The sequence below is a fragment of the Gossypium raimondii genome, chromosome 7 (assembly GCF_025698545.1).
Source record: "Gossypium raimondii isolate GPD5lz chromosome 7, ASM2569854v1, whole genome shotgun sequence".
Taxonomy (NCBI): Eukaryota; Viridiplantae; Streptophyta; class Magnoliopsida; order Malvales; family Malvaceae; genus Gossypium; species Gossypium raimondii.
Window position 1 is genome coordinate 44,308,198 of NC_068571.1, and position 16,643 is coordinate 44,324,840.

At 34.3% G+C, this 16,643-nt stretch overlaps 1 protein-coding gene across 1 annotated transcript; it reads left to right on the forward strand.

Moving 5' to 3' along the window:
• The first annotated feature begins 5,639 nt into the window (after window positions 1-5,639).
• Window positions 5,640-6,101, forward strand: LOC128042567 (uncharacterized). The gene has a single exon (XM_052633957.1). The coding sequence runs from the start codon at window positions 5,640-5,642 to the stop codon at window positions 6,099-6,101; it is 462 nt and encodes a 153-aa protein (XP_052489917.1).
• The last annotated feature ends 10,542 nt before the right edge of the window (window positions 6,102-16,643 follow it).

The window sequence follows — 16,643 nt, forward strand, 5'->3', positions numbered from 1 at the left end:
AGTGTGGCGGACTTCAAAAAGGGAACTTTTATTTTTTTGGCCATCGCGGACTGCGGCACCGTCGCCGGTGGCCGGATTTTGGGCTGGTGCCCAGAGAAGGAGAGAGGGTTGAGAGTGTTTCTTTAGTTTTTTTTAAAGGAAGAAAAAATGAAAATTTTTAAAGGATTTTTGGCTTAAATAGCCTACTGAAATGACACCGTTTCACTTGGCCTCCCCAGGCGCCGAAACGACGTCATTTTGGGGAGGCTGATCCGACTTTGACCCGACCCGCCTGGAGGATCCACGTGTTTTTTTAAAATGGGTCATTTGCGCGTAAGGTCCCTTTGCTTTTGCTCCGTCGTGCAATGGGGTCCTTTTTGTTTTTTTTTTAAATTTGGCCACGTAATTTTCTGCGCTTTTCATTTTAGCCCGCGCCAAAAACGTTGCGCATAATGTTGGGAATATTTGCTCAATCAGCCCTCAGTTCTTTGGGCGCATTATATTTTGGTCCCTGGGGATCCCTTTTTTGTTTATTTGCATTTTGAACCCCGAATTTTGTTCCAAGATTCGATTTAGCCTGTTTGTTTTATTATTTTAGTTATTTTGTAATCAAATTAGATTTTATTATGATTATTATTATTATAATTATTATTATTGGTTGCTCGTTCATACTTTTTAATTTTAGATCTAATTATATATACATGTACGAACATATTTTTAATTTTATAAATATATATATACACATACTTTTATATATTTTCTATGTTTCATAATTTTATATACATACTTATATATATTTTTATATTTTAAAATATGTATATTATATATATATTTTATAATTCACATACATATATATTTTTCTTATATGTACATATATATTTTCTTATATTTTATAATTTTTATCTAAATTCTTTGTTGTTATAATTGCTTCACTTGGTGTTCATTTATTTAGTGTTCATTTATTTATTTATTTACATGCCCATTATTATTATTATTATTATTATTATTATTATTATTATTATTATTATTATTATTAATGCTTTAGCTTTTATTTGTTTATTACTTGTTATTTTGTATACATTATTGATTTTTTCTTATTTATTTATCTTTTGTTTTTGCTCATATTATTTTTACTTACATTATCAAAATTTAACATTACATCAATTTTTACCCAAATTCGTAAAAAGGAAAATTTTGAAAATAAAGGCAATACTTGGTATTTGGGATGTTCGAGAAGATTGAGTCCTAACGTATTGGGTTTCAATTTTTTCGTTGAACCTAAATAATCGAGAATTTTCTTTAATCAAAATAAATAAATAAAAAGCTCAAAATCGGGAATTCAATACGTTATGTCCTAATGCATTGGATATGACACCTTGTTTTCTCGAGATGAGGATTTTTTTCTAAAAAAATAATAAAGGCAATATTCAATGTTTAGAATTTTAAGAAATTGTGCCCTAACGTATTGGACTGCTATTTCTTCATCTGGCTTAAACAATTGAATATCCTTTTAAATTTTATTGCACGAGTTTTTTTGGACAAGCTCATTTTTGAGGAGGTGAAATATCTGGGTGTGACATTTTCTCTCTTTGAAATGAGAGGGTCTTAACGGGTAATTTGATTTGTACAAGTTTTTTAATACAAGGATCGTATTTTAAAAGCTTTGCACATTTTTTTATATTAAGACACCAATTAACCAACAAGGTACCAATTTTGGGCGTGTTGAGGGTGCTAACCCTTCCTCGTGCGTAACCGACTCCCGAACCTATCTATTTGAATTTCGTAGACCAGAAAACGTTGTTTTAATAAATCGAACTATTTGTTCAAAATAACCACTTTTCAAGGTGATCCGATCACACCTTATCAAAAAAGGATTGGTGGCGAGTCTCGTGTTCGTTTTCAATTTTAAAATTTAAGTCGGCCCCTTTTTACAAAAAAATAGTGTCAACAGTAAGGTTCGATGATCTATTGGGACCTAATGTGGCAAGAAATTCGTTACCCAGTCATTCAGATCTAGGGGTAAACGCGATAATTGAGAGTGGAGGAAAGAGGACGAAAATCGATGTGGCGGAAGTAAAAACCCCCCTAAAATGAGTTTGGCAAAATATGATAGACGTAGGATTAATCATTCAAGATTCGAAGGAGGTACCTAAAGGGGTGAGGAGCTACTGTGAGTTCCACGTTGGAGAAGATCATGAGATCTAGGAGTACACTGAATTCAGAGCTTTGGTGCAAATTTTGATGGATAACAAGAAGTTATAATTCTTTGAAGATGTCAAAGGCTCGGAAGAAGGAGATATTTGCGCCTCAGAGGAAGGATCGAAGGAGAAGGTCTACAAGGTCAACCACTCGGTGGTGATTATTTCACGGTTGAGAAATAATAAAATAGGAACACAAGCTGCGTCAAGAGTCATTATTTAAAAACCCGTGGCTTTTCTTTATAAGGACAAAAAAAATGGTTTCATGGAACTATGACTGCAACGTGATGATCCTAGGAGAAGAGAACTCGGTTAGCACTTCAGAAGAGGGCCAATATGTTGGTTTCTACACGCGCAGTGTGAGGCGCTATGACCTCACAAATACAAGAACAGAGCCCGTTAAAGGAAAAACCTTGGCGGTTGAACACAAGAAAGAAAAGACTACTAGATTTGAATCACCTGTTAATGAGCCGATAAATGAGAATGAGGCTAAGGAATTCTTGAAATTCTTGAAGCATAGCGAGTATAGTGTTGTAGAATAGCTACACAAATAACCAGCTAGCATATCAGTACTAGCCTTGCTCTTGAGCTCAGAGACACATCATAGCGCGTTAATAAATGTGTTAAATGAAACTTATGTCACTGATGATATCTCTATGAGCAAGCTAGATCGTCTAGTTAACAATCTGAATGCCGATAATTTTGTCTTTTTCAATGACAATGAAATACCGCTAGGGGGCATAAAATCCACGAAGGCTCTATACATCACTACCCGCTGCAAAGGATATACATTGTTAGGGGTGTTAATCAACAATGGATCTACACTAAACATCTTGGCTTTATCCATACTGAATAGATTGCCAATGGATAGCTCTCACATAAAGACATGCCAAAATATAGTGAAAGCATTCGATAGTACGAAAAGGAGGGTAATAGGAAGGATTAAAATACCTCTCCTAATTGGTCTGAACACATATGATGTAGACTTTTTGGTGATGGATATCAAGCCCTTTTATAATTGCTTATTGGGTAGACCTTGGATTCACTCAGCTGGGGCAGTGTCGTCGTCACTACACCAAAAAATGAAGTTGGTAACATAGGGTCGACTAGTGACGATAAACGTTGAAGAGGACATCATTGCATCTGTAACTAGTGACGTACCATACATAGGAGTAGATGAAGAAGCAATAGAATGTTCTTTTTGATCACTGAAATTTGTGAATACAACCTTCATTGTCGAAGGAAACAAGATCCCAATGCCCAAAATATCAAAAACTACGAGGATGGGCCTGCAGTTGTCGATTGGGAAAAGAGCCTTACCTGGAAGAGGACTCGAGAAATACCTCCAAATGAGAGTCAAGGCACCAATGCTGATGGACAAACAAGACCGCTTTGACTTAGGATACAAGCCAGATGTGAGGCAAAAGGAGAAGGAGCTAGAGAAGAAGCAAGAAAGAAGAAAAGTGTGACTAAGTGGGGGAGGGGTCAAGTGGGAACCGATGACCTTTCCCCATATATCTAAAACATTTGTGTTAGGAGAAATCATTTGTCCTGAACAAAAGACGTCAACAAAAGAAATTGCGGAAGAAATGTTGGGAAAACTGAGCATCAACGCTATATCTGAAGAAGGAATTAGGGAAAACTTATCAAGCATTTCTCCTTATATCCCCAGAAGTGTTCTGAATAATTGGACTGCGGAAGAGATCCCTGTAATTTTTAGAACTAATTCAGAGTAATGTTTAAAACACACTCATTGCTCTAAGCCTGAGATCAATAAGAATCCTTTTGTGAAAAAGGCATATGTCCATTATTTTTATTTCAATAAAATGCATCTTTACGTCTCATTTTGGCAAATATTCTTCTATTATTTCCATTTCATTCATACTCATACCACACAGATAATTAGTCTTAGATTCATTTGTTCTTTAGGTCTTCCTTCGTTCCTATAACAGGTCTCTAGATATCAATGATATGAGTGACATTGTTACTGGCTCAAAGTCTCCTTTTAAGCAGGATATGTGTCCAAAAGAACCCCAGGACTTTGAAGATGATCGATATTGTAGCCTATCTCATGATTTTTTCAAGATGGTAGGACAAGATGAGAAACAAATCCTACCTTACAAAGAGTCAGTAGCAATTGTGAGTTTGGGAGACAAACAATAAAAGAAAGAGGTGAAGATCGGGACTTGCATCACTGCAGAGACAAAGTGAGACCTTATTGAGTTACTCCAAGAATTAAAAGATATCTTCATATGGTCGTATCAAGACATGCAAGGTCTAAGTAATGATATCGTGGTACACCGGCATCCTATAAGGGAAAGATATAAGTCGGTTCAACAGAAACTTTGAAGGATGAGGCCCGACATCCCGCTAAAAATAAAAGAAGAGGTCAAGAAACAATTCGATAATGGTTTCTTACAAGTAGTTAAATATTCAGAGTGGGTAGCTAATATAGTCCCCGTCCCTAAGAAAGATGGGAAAGTACGAATGTGTGTAGACTATAAGGATTTAAACAAAGTCAGCCCTAAAGACAATTTCTCATTCTCTCACATCGACTCCTTAGTAGACAACACGGCAGGTTACTCGTTGTTCTCCTTCATGGATGGCTTCTCCAGTTACAACCAGATAAAGATGCATCCTGAAGACATGGAAAAGACCAAGTTCGTAACCATGTGAGGAACATTTTACTATAAAGTGATGCCATTTAGACTAAAAAATGGGAGAGCGGCGTATCAAATAGCCATAGTAACTTTGTTTCATGATATGATGCACAAAGAAATCGAGGTCTATGTCGATGATATGATTGCAAAATCTCGTACAAAAAAATAACATATACAAGTTCTGAGGAAATTGTTCTTGATGTTGAGGAAATTTCAGCTTAAGCTCAATCCAGCAAAATGTACCTTCGGGGCTAGGTTAGGAAAATTACTAGGATTTTTAGTTAGTGAAAAGGGGATCGAGATCGACTCAGACAAAGTCAAGGCTATACAGGAGTTGCCTCCACCGCGCACTTAAAAAGAGGTCCAGGGTTTCTTAGGAAGATTAAATTACATCTCCCAGTTCATTTCACAACTAACTGAAAAATGCGACCCCATATTTCGTCTCCTTAAGAAACACAATTCAGGCGAATGAGATATAGAGTGCCAGAAAACTTTTGACAAGGTCAAAAACTACCTATCCAATGCTCCAGTACTGATGCCACCTAGTCTAGATAAGCCCCTGATACTGTACTTGGCAGTATTTGAGAATTCTATAGGATACGTCCTGGGCCAACATGATGAGTCAGGAAGGAAAGAAAAAGTGATATACTACCTCAGTAAGAAGATCATTGAATGTGAGATAAGATACTCGCCGATTGAAAATTTGTGTTGCGCTTTAATCTGGACAACCCGAAGACTGAGACAATACATGTTGTACCACACAACTTGGCTCATCTCAAAAATAGGTCCTCTAAAATACATGATGGAGTCGACTGCTCTGAATGGAAGGATGGCCCGACAACAAATTCTTCTTTTCGAATTTGATATAGTCTATGTGAACCACAAGGCAGTAAAAGGGAGTGCAATAGCATATTTTCTATCCAGTAAAGCTCTAGAAAATTACGAGCCTTTAAACTTTGATTTCCCAAATGAAGATCTAATGTATGTTGCGACTACTGAAGAATATGCTCAAGAAGGACATCCTTGTAAACTAAATTTTGACGGAGCTTCAAATGCTATGGGTAACTTAATCAGGGCAGTCCTAGTATCCCCAAACAAAGATCATTATCCCTTTACTAGTAAATTAGATTTTGATTGCACAAACAATATAGCAGAATACGAAGCATGCATCATGGATATCCGTGTAGACATAGAATGCAAGATCAAAGTATTGGAGGTATATGGGGATTCTGCATTAGTGATCTATCAACTCAAAGGTGAATGAGAGATAAGAGATTCCAAGTTGATCGAGTATAGAAGACTGATCCTAGAGTTAATTAAATAGTTTGATGACATCACCTTCTGCTACCTCCCGCGAGATGAAAATCAGATCGCTGACGCTCTGGCTACTTTAGCTTCTATTATCAAAGTGAACAAACAAGAGGATATAAAACCTATCCAGATGAGTATTTATGAGGCTCCGGTCTATTGTTACAATATCGTGGAAGAAGGAAAGGATGGCCACCTTTGGTACCACGATATACTGTGATATGTGAAGAATTGTGAATACCCCAATCAAGCAACTGAGAATGATAAAAGGACGTTAAGAAGACTGGCTAATGACTATGTCTTAGATGGAGAGATCCTATACAAAAAAAGAAATGATCAAATACTATGAGATATGTAGACATTGTTGAGGCCAAAAAAATTTGGAAGAAGTCCATGAGGGCGTCTGTGGAACGCATGCTAATGGTTTTACAATGGTTAGACAAATCATGAGATTTGGATATTATTGGTCCACCATGGAAGGGAATTGCATCAGTTATGCCAAGAGATGTCATAAGTGTCAAAGTTATGGAGACAAAATTCATGTGCCTTCTTCATCTCTTCATGTTATGACTTCTCCATGGTCTTTCTCTATGTGGGGCATAGATTTCATTGGGTCGATCTCACCAAAAGCTTCCAACGAGCATCGATTAATCATTATGGTCATTGATTACTTCACCAAGTGGGTAGAAGCCGTTTTTATGTCAATGTCACAAAGATGACAATTAGCAAATTCTTAAAGAAGGAGATCATATGTAAGGATCATATCTGACAATGCATTGAATTTGAACAACAGCACGATATCATAAACCTGCAGTCAATTCAAAATCAAACACCACAACTCATCACCATATCACCCAAAAATGAATGGTGCAGTTGAGGCAGTCGATAAGAATATTAAGAAAATCGTGTGGAAAATGACTAAGACTTATAAAGATTGGCATGAAAAGTTACCGTTTTCCCTCTACGCTTATTGAACGTCTGTTAAAACCTCCACCAGTGAAACACCTTTCTTATTAGTTTATGGAATACAGGCAGTTTTGCCCATTGAAGTTGAGATTCCTTCTCTCCGAGTTTTGTGAAAGTTGAAGTTAGATGAAGCAGAATGGATCCAATCTCGATATGATCAGCTAAACTTGATTGAAGAGAAGAGGTTGAAAGCTATCCGTCATGGTCAGATGATGCGAGCTTATGACAAAAAGGTTCTACCTAGAGAATTCCATGATGGGGACCTGGTATTGAAAAAGATCCTTCCCATACAAAAGGACTTCAGAGGAAAGTGAATGTCAAACTGGGAAGGACCCTATGTGGTAAAGAAGGTCTTTTCTAGAGGAGCGCTAATTTTGATCGAGATGGATGGAAAAAAACATGCCTAATCCTGTGAATTCAGATTCAGTCAAGAAATACTTCACCTAAAAAGAAAAAGGAGAAGCCAAGGCGAAAACTCAAAAACGGGCGTATTGAGACTAAAAGGGGTTTGAGATGAAATCCATGGAAAGGGCAGCTCAGATTTAGATTGAAGATTGAACATGCGGTAGTCATATCCTTTCAAAAGAAGAAACGTTACATCTTGGGGATCAACAAAGTACTCTAGATCTCCTAAACACATATCAAGCTTAAAATGGTCCTCGAGAAGTTTGTGCAGAGAAGCTCATGCTATGATTTTTGGGGCACCTATCTTCATCTTACTCGTTTTATATTTTAACAACGTTTGCTATTTTGATTAATCTATTCATGTCAAGCTCTGCTCCCAATAAATTTCAATATTTTCCATTGTTATGATCTTTTCAAGCATTTTTCATTGAAATAATGATTAATGGACTAATAATATTCAAGTAAAATGGTTTTTACATGTTGCTCTGAAACGTTTCTAAAAGGTACAAGGACCTGAAACAGGACCGCTAGTTGGAACTGACCAAATCTAAGGGTTAAAAATAACAGGGAACGAATAGTTAAATTGTGATTACTTATTCAGGTTTTCTGTCAAAGATACCAGATTTGAACAAGAAGGCAGGGTAACACGTCAGTGATGGAACCTTGACGAACAACGAGCAATGTTAACCTAAGTACTAAATAGGGAATCATTCTAAAAAAATGACATTCTGCATGCACGCTATTATCATTCATACATCTAGCTAGGAGCATTTGATTCATTTTAATCATAACATCCTAATCGCTTGGCATAAATAAAGGCCCATGAAATAGATTCTAAAGGTAATGTTCCAAAAAGCACGGTGTAACAGATCAATGAAACCAAATATCTTATCTCCTTGTAGTTACAATAGAGCAGATTGAAGCACCAATTTTATCTCCCTGAAGTTGCACTGGAGCAGATTAAAGCTACAATTCTTATCTCACTGAAGTTGTAGTGGAGCAGATTGAAGATAGCAAATCTTATCTTCTTGAAGTTGCAATGGAGCAGATTGAAGATAGTGAATCTTATTTCCCTGAAGTTGCAGTGGAACAGATTAAAGCTAAGTTACAAACCTTATCTCCCTGAAGTTGCAGTGGAGCAAATTAAAGATAACGAATCTTATTTCCCTTAAGTTATAATTGAACAGATTAAAGCTACAAGTTACAAGTCTCACCTCTCTGAAGTTGCAGCGGAGTGAATTGAAATTAAATCCTATACATCTAAAGTTGCAGTAGGTCGGATTAAATCTACCATAGCGAATCTTATCTCCCTAAAGTGGTAGTGGAGCAGATTGAAGTTACAAGTCTCATCTCTCTGAAGTTGCAGCAGAGCAGATTGAAGCAACAAATCCTATACCTCTGAAGCTGCAGTGGGTTAGAATGAAGAGCACCAAAAAGGTCGAGATTCGGCAAGACAAGACCAAACAAAATTGGTCTTCTTTAAGGTCTTTGCTCCATTCCAGTTACACGATAATGAGAAAAGAGGGGCAGCTGTAAAGACCCAATTTAGTCCGGCCCAAAACCAAAAATAAATAAATAATTATAATTATAATTATAATAAAAGAGCCCAAAGTCCAATGATACAAAAAAAACCAAGGCCCAAATATACAAACCCTAACCCAATAACCCCGAAGCCCAAACTACCAGTTTTTTTATAACAGTTTATAAATGAGTTTTTTGAATTTTGTTTTACTTCAATAGGGCGCCAAAATGACACCGTTTCAAGGTGGTTCAAAAGGCCCCAAAATGACGTCGTTTTGGGGTTGACCCGAAACCCGACCGGTTTTCCTAGCAGGATTCGCGCTTTTTTGTGACTAGGGTATAATTTTCACCCTAGTCCTTCCGCTTTTTAGGTAGTTTTCAATCCGGTCCTGTTTCTTTTTTCTTTTTTAATTTTTACCTTGTGATTTTGATTTTGTTTCGTTTCAGTCCCTCATGGAACGACACGTTTATAGGACTGGGAATAATTTTCCAGTTGGTCCTTCCTCCTTTTCGCGAATTTCATTTTGGTCCTTTACCTTGTTTTATTAGTTTTTTATTTACAATTCATCCCCCTAAATTTCATTTAAATTTTGATTTAGTCTTATGTTTACTTATTTATTTTATTACAGTTTAGGCACTTAATTTCATTTTAATTCTGATTTAATCCTTATTTATTTAATGTCAACCCTTTATAGATTATTTATTTATTTACTATCTTATTACCCTTTTACATATTTAAAATTTATAATGTTTCTATTTCCTTTTGTTTGTGCATTTTTCTGATATATTATTATTATTATTATTATTATTATTATTATTATTTATTTTTTCTTTATCATTTAATTGTACGAATAGTAATTAATATGATTATTGCCATTGTTATTATTTGGTGTTTTATTATATTGTTATCATTATAACATTCCTTTATTTATTATTTATTATTTTAAAATTCTACCCATATAGCTACTTCACATTACTTTATTATCATTATATCATACACTATATTTAAACATATTTTTCCATTTTCATACTATACCCGAATAAACTAAATATACACCATTTTAATTATTACATTTGTTCTTACTCGATGCACAAAAAAAAAAAATTTTAAAATTAAGGCAATGTTCCATATTTGGAGATTCGAGAAGTCGTGCTCTAACTTACGGGGTTCGACTCTCTCATTGACCCTAGATAACCAAACATCCCTTTTAAAACTAAAACACATGAGATTTAAATAGTAATTAAATAAAGAGCAAGCTTATTTTCGAGAATTCGAGATGTCGTGTCCTAACTTATAGGATATGACCTTTTTGTTTCCTCGAGATAAGAAGGCCTTTTACATACGTTTCGATTTATTCAAGTGATTTTAATTAAAAATAACGTTATATAAAGTGGGATCATGTTTTTAAATTCTCTTCAAATTTTCTATTCTTGACACTAAGACATAGTGAAATCAACTAGATACCAATTTTGGGCGTCACGAGGGTGCTAATCCTTCCTCGTGCGCAATCGACTCCTGAACCCATTTCCTGAATTTTGTAGATAAAAAAATTGTTGTTTTAGTAAATCAAACTTTTTATTAAAACGATAAAATTACGAGGTGATCCGATCACACCTCATGAAAAGGATTAGTAGCGACACCCATTTTCGTTTTAAAAAATAAAAAGTCGATTTAAAAAAAATTCAACAAACCGAACTATGAACACCCCTAATTTAAATAATCTTTTATCTTGGGATAATTTTAACATCACTTTGTTTTTCATATTGACCTAATGAGTTTTTAGAAATTTATTGGTAAAGCTCAAAAATTAAACTCTAATTGATATGGAAGAGACTTCAACCTTACTATTAAGATAGAAATATTTGTATATTAGAGAGACATTTTAATCTAAGATTAGTTGCACTTCCAATTTTACTAATAGTATAACCTACAATAAACTTCTTTAGTGAGAGTAGCCTCACGAGGTAAGGAAGTAATGTTGTTTCAAAATTTATTCACATTTGCTCAAATTTAGCATAATTATCATATTCAAATTTTGTTCAAAATTGATTCATATTTGAAAATGGTTTAATTTTTTTATGCAAGCTCATACTTTTAATTTTGTTTTTAAAATTAATATACAGTAAATTTTAATATTTTCATTTATTACATTTTTGAATGATTTAGAGAACGTTGAGGTTCAGATTGACGATGAAGATCAGACTATGTTATTATTGTACTCTTTACCCTTTTCATACAAGTCTTTCAGGGAGACCCTAATTTATGGCCAAGATAACCTCTCATTCGAGGATGTGAAGGGTCATCTATTGAGTAAAGACAAACTTGATAATGAGTTTGGTTCGAATAGCAAATCAGATAAGTAAGCCTCAATTTTGGTAGCATCAAGGAAGCGAGACAAGAGATGTCGCTATTGTAAGAAGTTAGGTCACGTTAAGGCAGATTGTTGCAAACTGCGAAATAAAAGGGCTGCTAAGAGCAACAAGGAAGATTTAACTGGTGCTAATTTAGCCAATGATAAGGGTGATCATATCTTGTTGATGTCAACGAGTGAAAGCTCTGAGCTTACGTTAGAGTGGATCCTAGATTCAGGGTGTTCTTTCCACATGTGTCCTAATAGGGACTAGTTCTCCACATACAATTTAGTTGAAGGTTGAGTTGTGTACATGGGGAATAGCTCACCCAGTAAAGTAACCAGTGCTAGTACTGTTCAGATCAGGATGCACGACGGGACAATCAAGACACTATCAGATATCAGGCATATGCCTAACTTAAAAGAAAAATCTCATCTCCTTATGAAATTTAGACTTGAAAGGTTGTAAAGTTAACATCAAGTAAAGAAGCATTAAGGTGACCCATGGAGCTCTCATTTTGACGAAAGGTAAAAAGATTGGCAGTTTTTATGTTATAGAAGGATCAACAGTGACTAGTGAAACAGGACGCCCCTCGTCTATTAATGAGTCAAAGTTGACTCGTTTGAAGAGGAGACAACTTGGTCATAGGAGGGAAAATGTATTATCGTTCATATAACAGAGGTTCTTTTTTAAGTGCAGGTTTTAAAAAGATAGGGCACTGAGTTCGTGGAAATCAGACCCGAGTCAATTTTGATTTGACAGTGCATAAATCGAAGACTAGAAATCTTCCAACTTCTAAGCACAATTTCGACTCAGTTAATATCTTGCATTTCGAGATAAGCTCGTGGCGAGCTTTGGCAAAGGTATTGTGGAAATACGAGTCAATGTGGAGATTTGTAGAGTTATACCTCGCATTTTTCGGCTGTTCTTATCCCAATTAAACTTTGTTTTTAGTTTCCCACTTAAACTCTTATTAGTGTAGGTTATTTTAATATTAGTTTCTCAGATAAGCTCTAATTAGTGTAGGTTATTTTAATATTATTTGTAACACCTTAAACCCAGCCCAAACGAAAAGATAAGTTTAAAAAGTTACAATGTCTCACCAGACCAACTGTCATACTTAAAGCAAGTCATTCGCTATAGTTAAGTCGTAAACATTCAATATCCAAAACATAGTCAAACCCTAGAAGTTTTGAAATATGAATTCAAGTTATAGATTCACACATATATAAATATAGTAAGTCCTATAGATGATCGAGTCCCCCCATCCATCGACCGTTTAATCTTGTGAGTTCCCTGAAATTCATACAAATAATTAGAGCGTTGCAGCATAGAGTGAAACATAATTGAACTATACTACATATAAATGCTCGGATGATATTGAGTGTCCAAATACTATTCGGTATCATCATTCAAGTAACAACCTAAAGCAGATTCAGATACATAATAGTCCAAAAATACAGCAGATCAGCTATAGACGCACATATAACACAAACACATCAGCAGATACATATATCATATTGATACAGATATAGATGCAAATTCTTTAGTCCAACCGCTACACACTCTCTCCCCCCCCACTTTACACACCAATAGGTATATTATACCCGTCCATCCCTATACACCTCATAATGTCGGTATGACGCGTTGCAGTGTTTATAGTCTCACTGCCATAATAACATAATATACGGGTGGTATGACCACTAATTCTGTACAGAACACTTCACTTCATAATCTCCCCACATGCAGTTTTGGAACAAGAATCACATATAGATGTAACACGGTTGCATAACACTCGCAGTAAATAAGTCATACAACTCAGTCAATTCAAACGACGGCTTACCCGCCTTGCACATCAATTACCACACTAACAGGGATTTAGAATTCAAGCTCACACGCCCATACGGCCTGGCACACGCCCGTATGTCTTGCCCATGTGACTCTTACATCTCATTACCCATACACAGCCTCTCCCATGCCTGTGTGGTTTGCTCGTGTGTCCACAAATTCAGAGTTAGGGAGTTACACAGCCAGCACACACACCCGTGTGGCCACCTGTGTGTCGTCGACAGTCCCCGATTCTGGTGAAGAAAAATGCAGAAAAAGAGGGGTTTCGACACCCACCTGTTACCCGACGCTACAAAGGCACCAAATTGCGAATTCCAACCTAAAACAAGTTTCAAACATTCAATTCAAAAAAACTTTCACAAAATACTCAAGCAACAACAATTGAACTTCATCGAAACTTTTGACTTGCTACACGAAATGGTGAAATATTACTTACCGCAGATTCCCGACACCCGTTCAGTTCCTAAGAAAACGATAGGCATTAGACATCTCTTGGATCCCCCTTGAAACACACTAGAACAAGCAATGACACGATCTAACGAAACAATTTAAACGGAAGAATCAGACAACAAAAAGAAATGAATTAAGAAATTGTGAACGGAAAAGAAAGAAAAAAAAAAGCAATTTAGGAAAAAATATGAAGAGGAACATTAGATGGAAGGACATTTAAATTTCAAATCAGTTTTTTCTGAATATGCAAAAAAAAAAATAAAAATTCTTCTTGAGTACACAGAGACTCAAACACGAAACCAAGGAATAGACAGATGCTTAACTAGTGAACCAACAAGCTCATTCTTAATACAAATTGCACAGAACTAAATTTAGACAAGGAATCCTAAGCGAAGGGTTCAAGTCAAAAACTTAACAAAATTCCAAAAATTTAAGCAACTCAAACCTTAGATCTCAAGTAAGCAAACAGAGCACACAACCACAGAAGTAGACTCATTTTCGTCGACACAACTTAACAATAAAAACTCAAATTTTGGGGCGTTACATTATTTGACCTACAAATTTAGCCTATAAATAGGTCATTTTTCCACCCTAGAAAGATAACTCATTACACATTTAGGTATTAGCTTTTACAAGCTTTTAGAGAATATTATTTTTACGTTTTGAGGGTTCTTGTTTCCGGTTTCGGGATTTTGTTTTATTTCTATCTTTTGTACTCTTTGTTTTTGTCGTTTTAGTGAAATTATTTTTACTCGTGGTTTTTTATTCTCTTTAGAGGGGTTTTTTCTTGTAAAATATTTGTGTCTGATCTTTTCAATTTCTTTGTTATTTTAGTTGTTCATTACTTAAATCAGGTTTATCTCTAACATGGTAAAATTACACTTTACCTCCTCAAATAATAAGATTTTAATTTAACCCTTTAAAAATTTTAAAACTATTAATTAATACAATAATATAGTTACATTTTGAGTTTTATCAAAATTTATAACTTAATTTCGAACTATTTTAAAAAAAAAAATCAAGCTTTGTTGTACCAGAATTATTAATCTCTTGAACCAGAGCGTCTGACAAACACGTCTTTCTTTGTTACCCAACAAAACCACATACTTAAAATTATTCATAAGCAAAAATAGTCAATACTGGAGATGTGAAGTAAGAAGGAAGTAGAGAGCCTTGAATATTTTATTGTGTCTCAAATCCTTGAGAGTTGGAGTTCAAAATAAGCAATGGGTAGCCCGTGAACAAATAAGGTTTAAAAAAAGCCGACTTCTTTAGCAATGTTACAAAAGTTGAAATTGCAATTATGTATATGGTGGGGTCGATTAAATACATTATTGCATGAAATGGGTAGGATTCATTGTGAGGTACAATGCTAGTAAATCTCAAATGGTTTTGCATGTTCCTATCCTATTAAGGTTAGTTTACTCGTGCATGCTCATGTTCAACTCATTTTTACCTCGGGCAGATCATTTTTTATTTAGAAAATGCATATATATTATTAAACCATTACAATGTACGAATACATGGAGAATCAAAATAATTCGAATAAAATCTACTCACAGGGACAAATATGAGGGAAGGCAGGAACTTTGGTTTTTCTTCAAATAGAAAAATTATTATTTAAGTTCCTATAAAATAATTAAATTAAAAATTAAGCGATGGAGTCTCATAAACAAATGACGAAATAATAAATTATTGCATTATAAAGTTATGTTTTGATCTCTCAAAATTTTATTATTTAATTTTGGCGTCCCTTAAAAAAGTTGATCGTTTACCTATTGGATAAAACTCATCTATATAAGTTACAAATGTATATGATGAGACTTGAACTTTTGCTTACAATGCCAAACCTTAATTAGATTTAAAAGGTATTTTTTTATTGATAATTTTCCAATACACTTATCTTATTATAAATAAAAATAACCTTTTAAAGATTTTACCAAAAAAAAACTCAAATTGTTCACAAGATTGAAAAAATTAATAGAAAGAGTTGAAAATAAAATAGAAAAATCGGTTTATAATTTTGAAAACGTTTTAATATTTTTCATGAAGTAAGATAAAAATACAAATTTAGTAATAGTAAGTGGGTGAGATGTGGAGGGACCAATATTTATCATTATCAAATCCTCACCCAAAGTACAAATATTTCTTTAATTGTCTTTTAACAACAAATTATTGGGAAATTAATAAGTGGATTAATTCTTTTTGTTAATTAATCCTTAGAAACTATGTCAAAAATGTGTTTTAGGAGAAGAAGAAGCTTCACAAAAGATTATACCAAATCTTTTGTTTGCTTTATATTATTTTGAAAATTATTTCACTCGCATGCTTAGCGGCGAAAGTAATGATGATTTAACTTTTATTCACCACTACTATTATATAATGATAAGTTTGTATTAATTTTGTTGTCTCTTTGTATATATAATTAAGAAGAAATATATTTTAGATAAGATCATACCTAATTGCCGCTGCTATTTCATTAATTAATATTCTTTTGTATATCCTCAGGTCCATTAGATTTAAAGCCAAAAATTAGGAAATGTCGTTGAAATTATGAAAACTATGCTTGCCATTAGGACAGCCAATTCTTTTTAAAGAAATGTATTTTTGCTTCTTCTTTTTTTGAGGGTTCAAACCGACTTATAATTATTTTATTAATCATTTTCTTTTGGGTTTTTTTCCTTGATGTCCATAAATTAGTAGCATTGATTGAAGAACTTTTTTATTGAAATTCTATAAATTATTTGATGACATGTCATTTAATTGGTTTAAAATAAAATACTTAATTGCATATTGGATTTCAATGCCTAACTTTTCATATATAGATAATTAGGTCGAACCATATTATATATTATTATTTTCATGCCAATGTTGGGATAATTTTATGCTTATTGTGTTAACATCACATTTAACATTTTAAAAAAACTAATTGAGTAATTGTTTACTTAACTTTCCG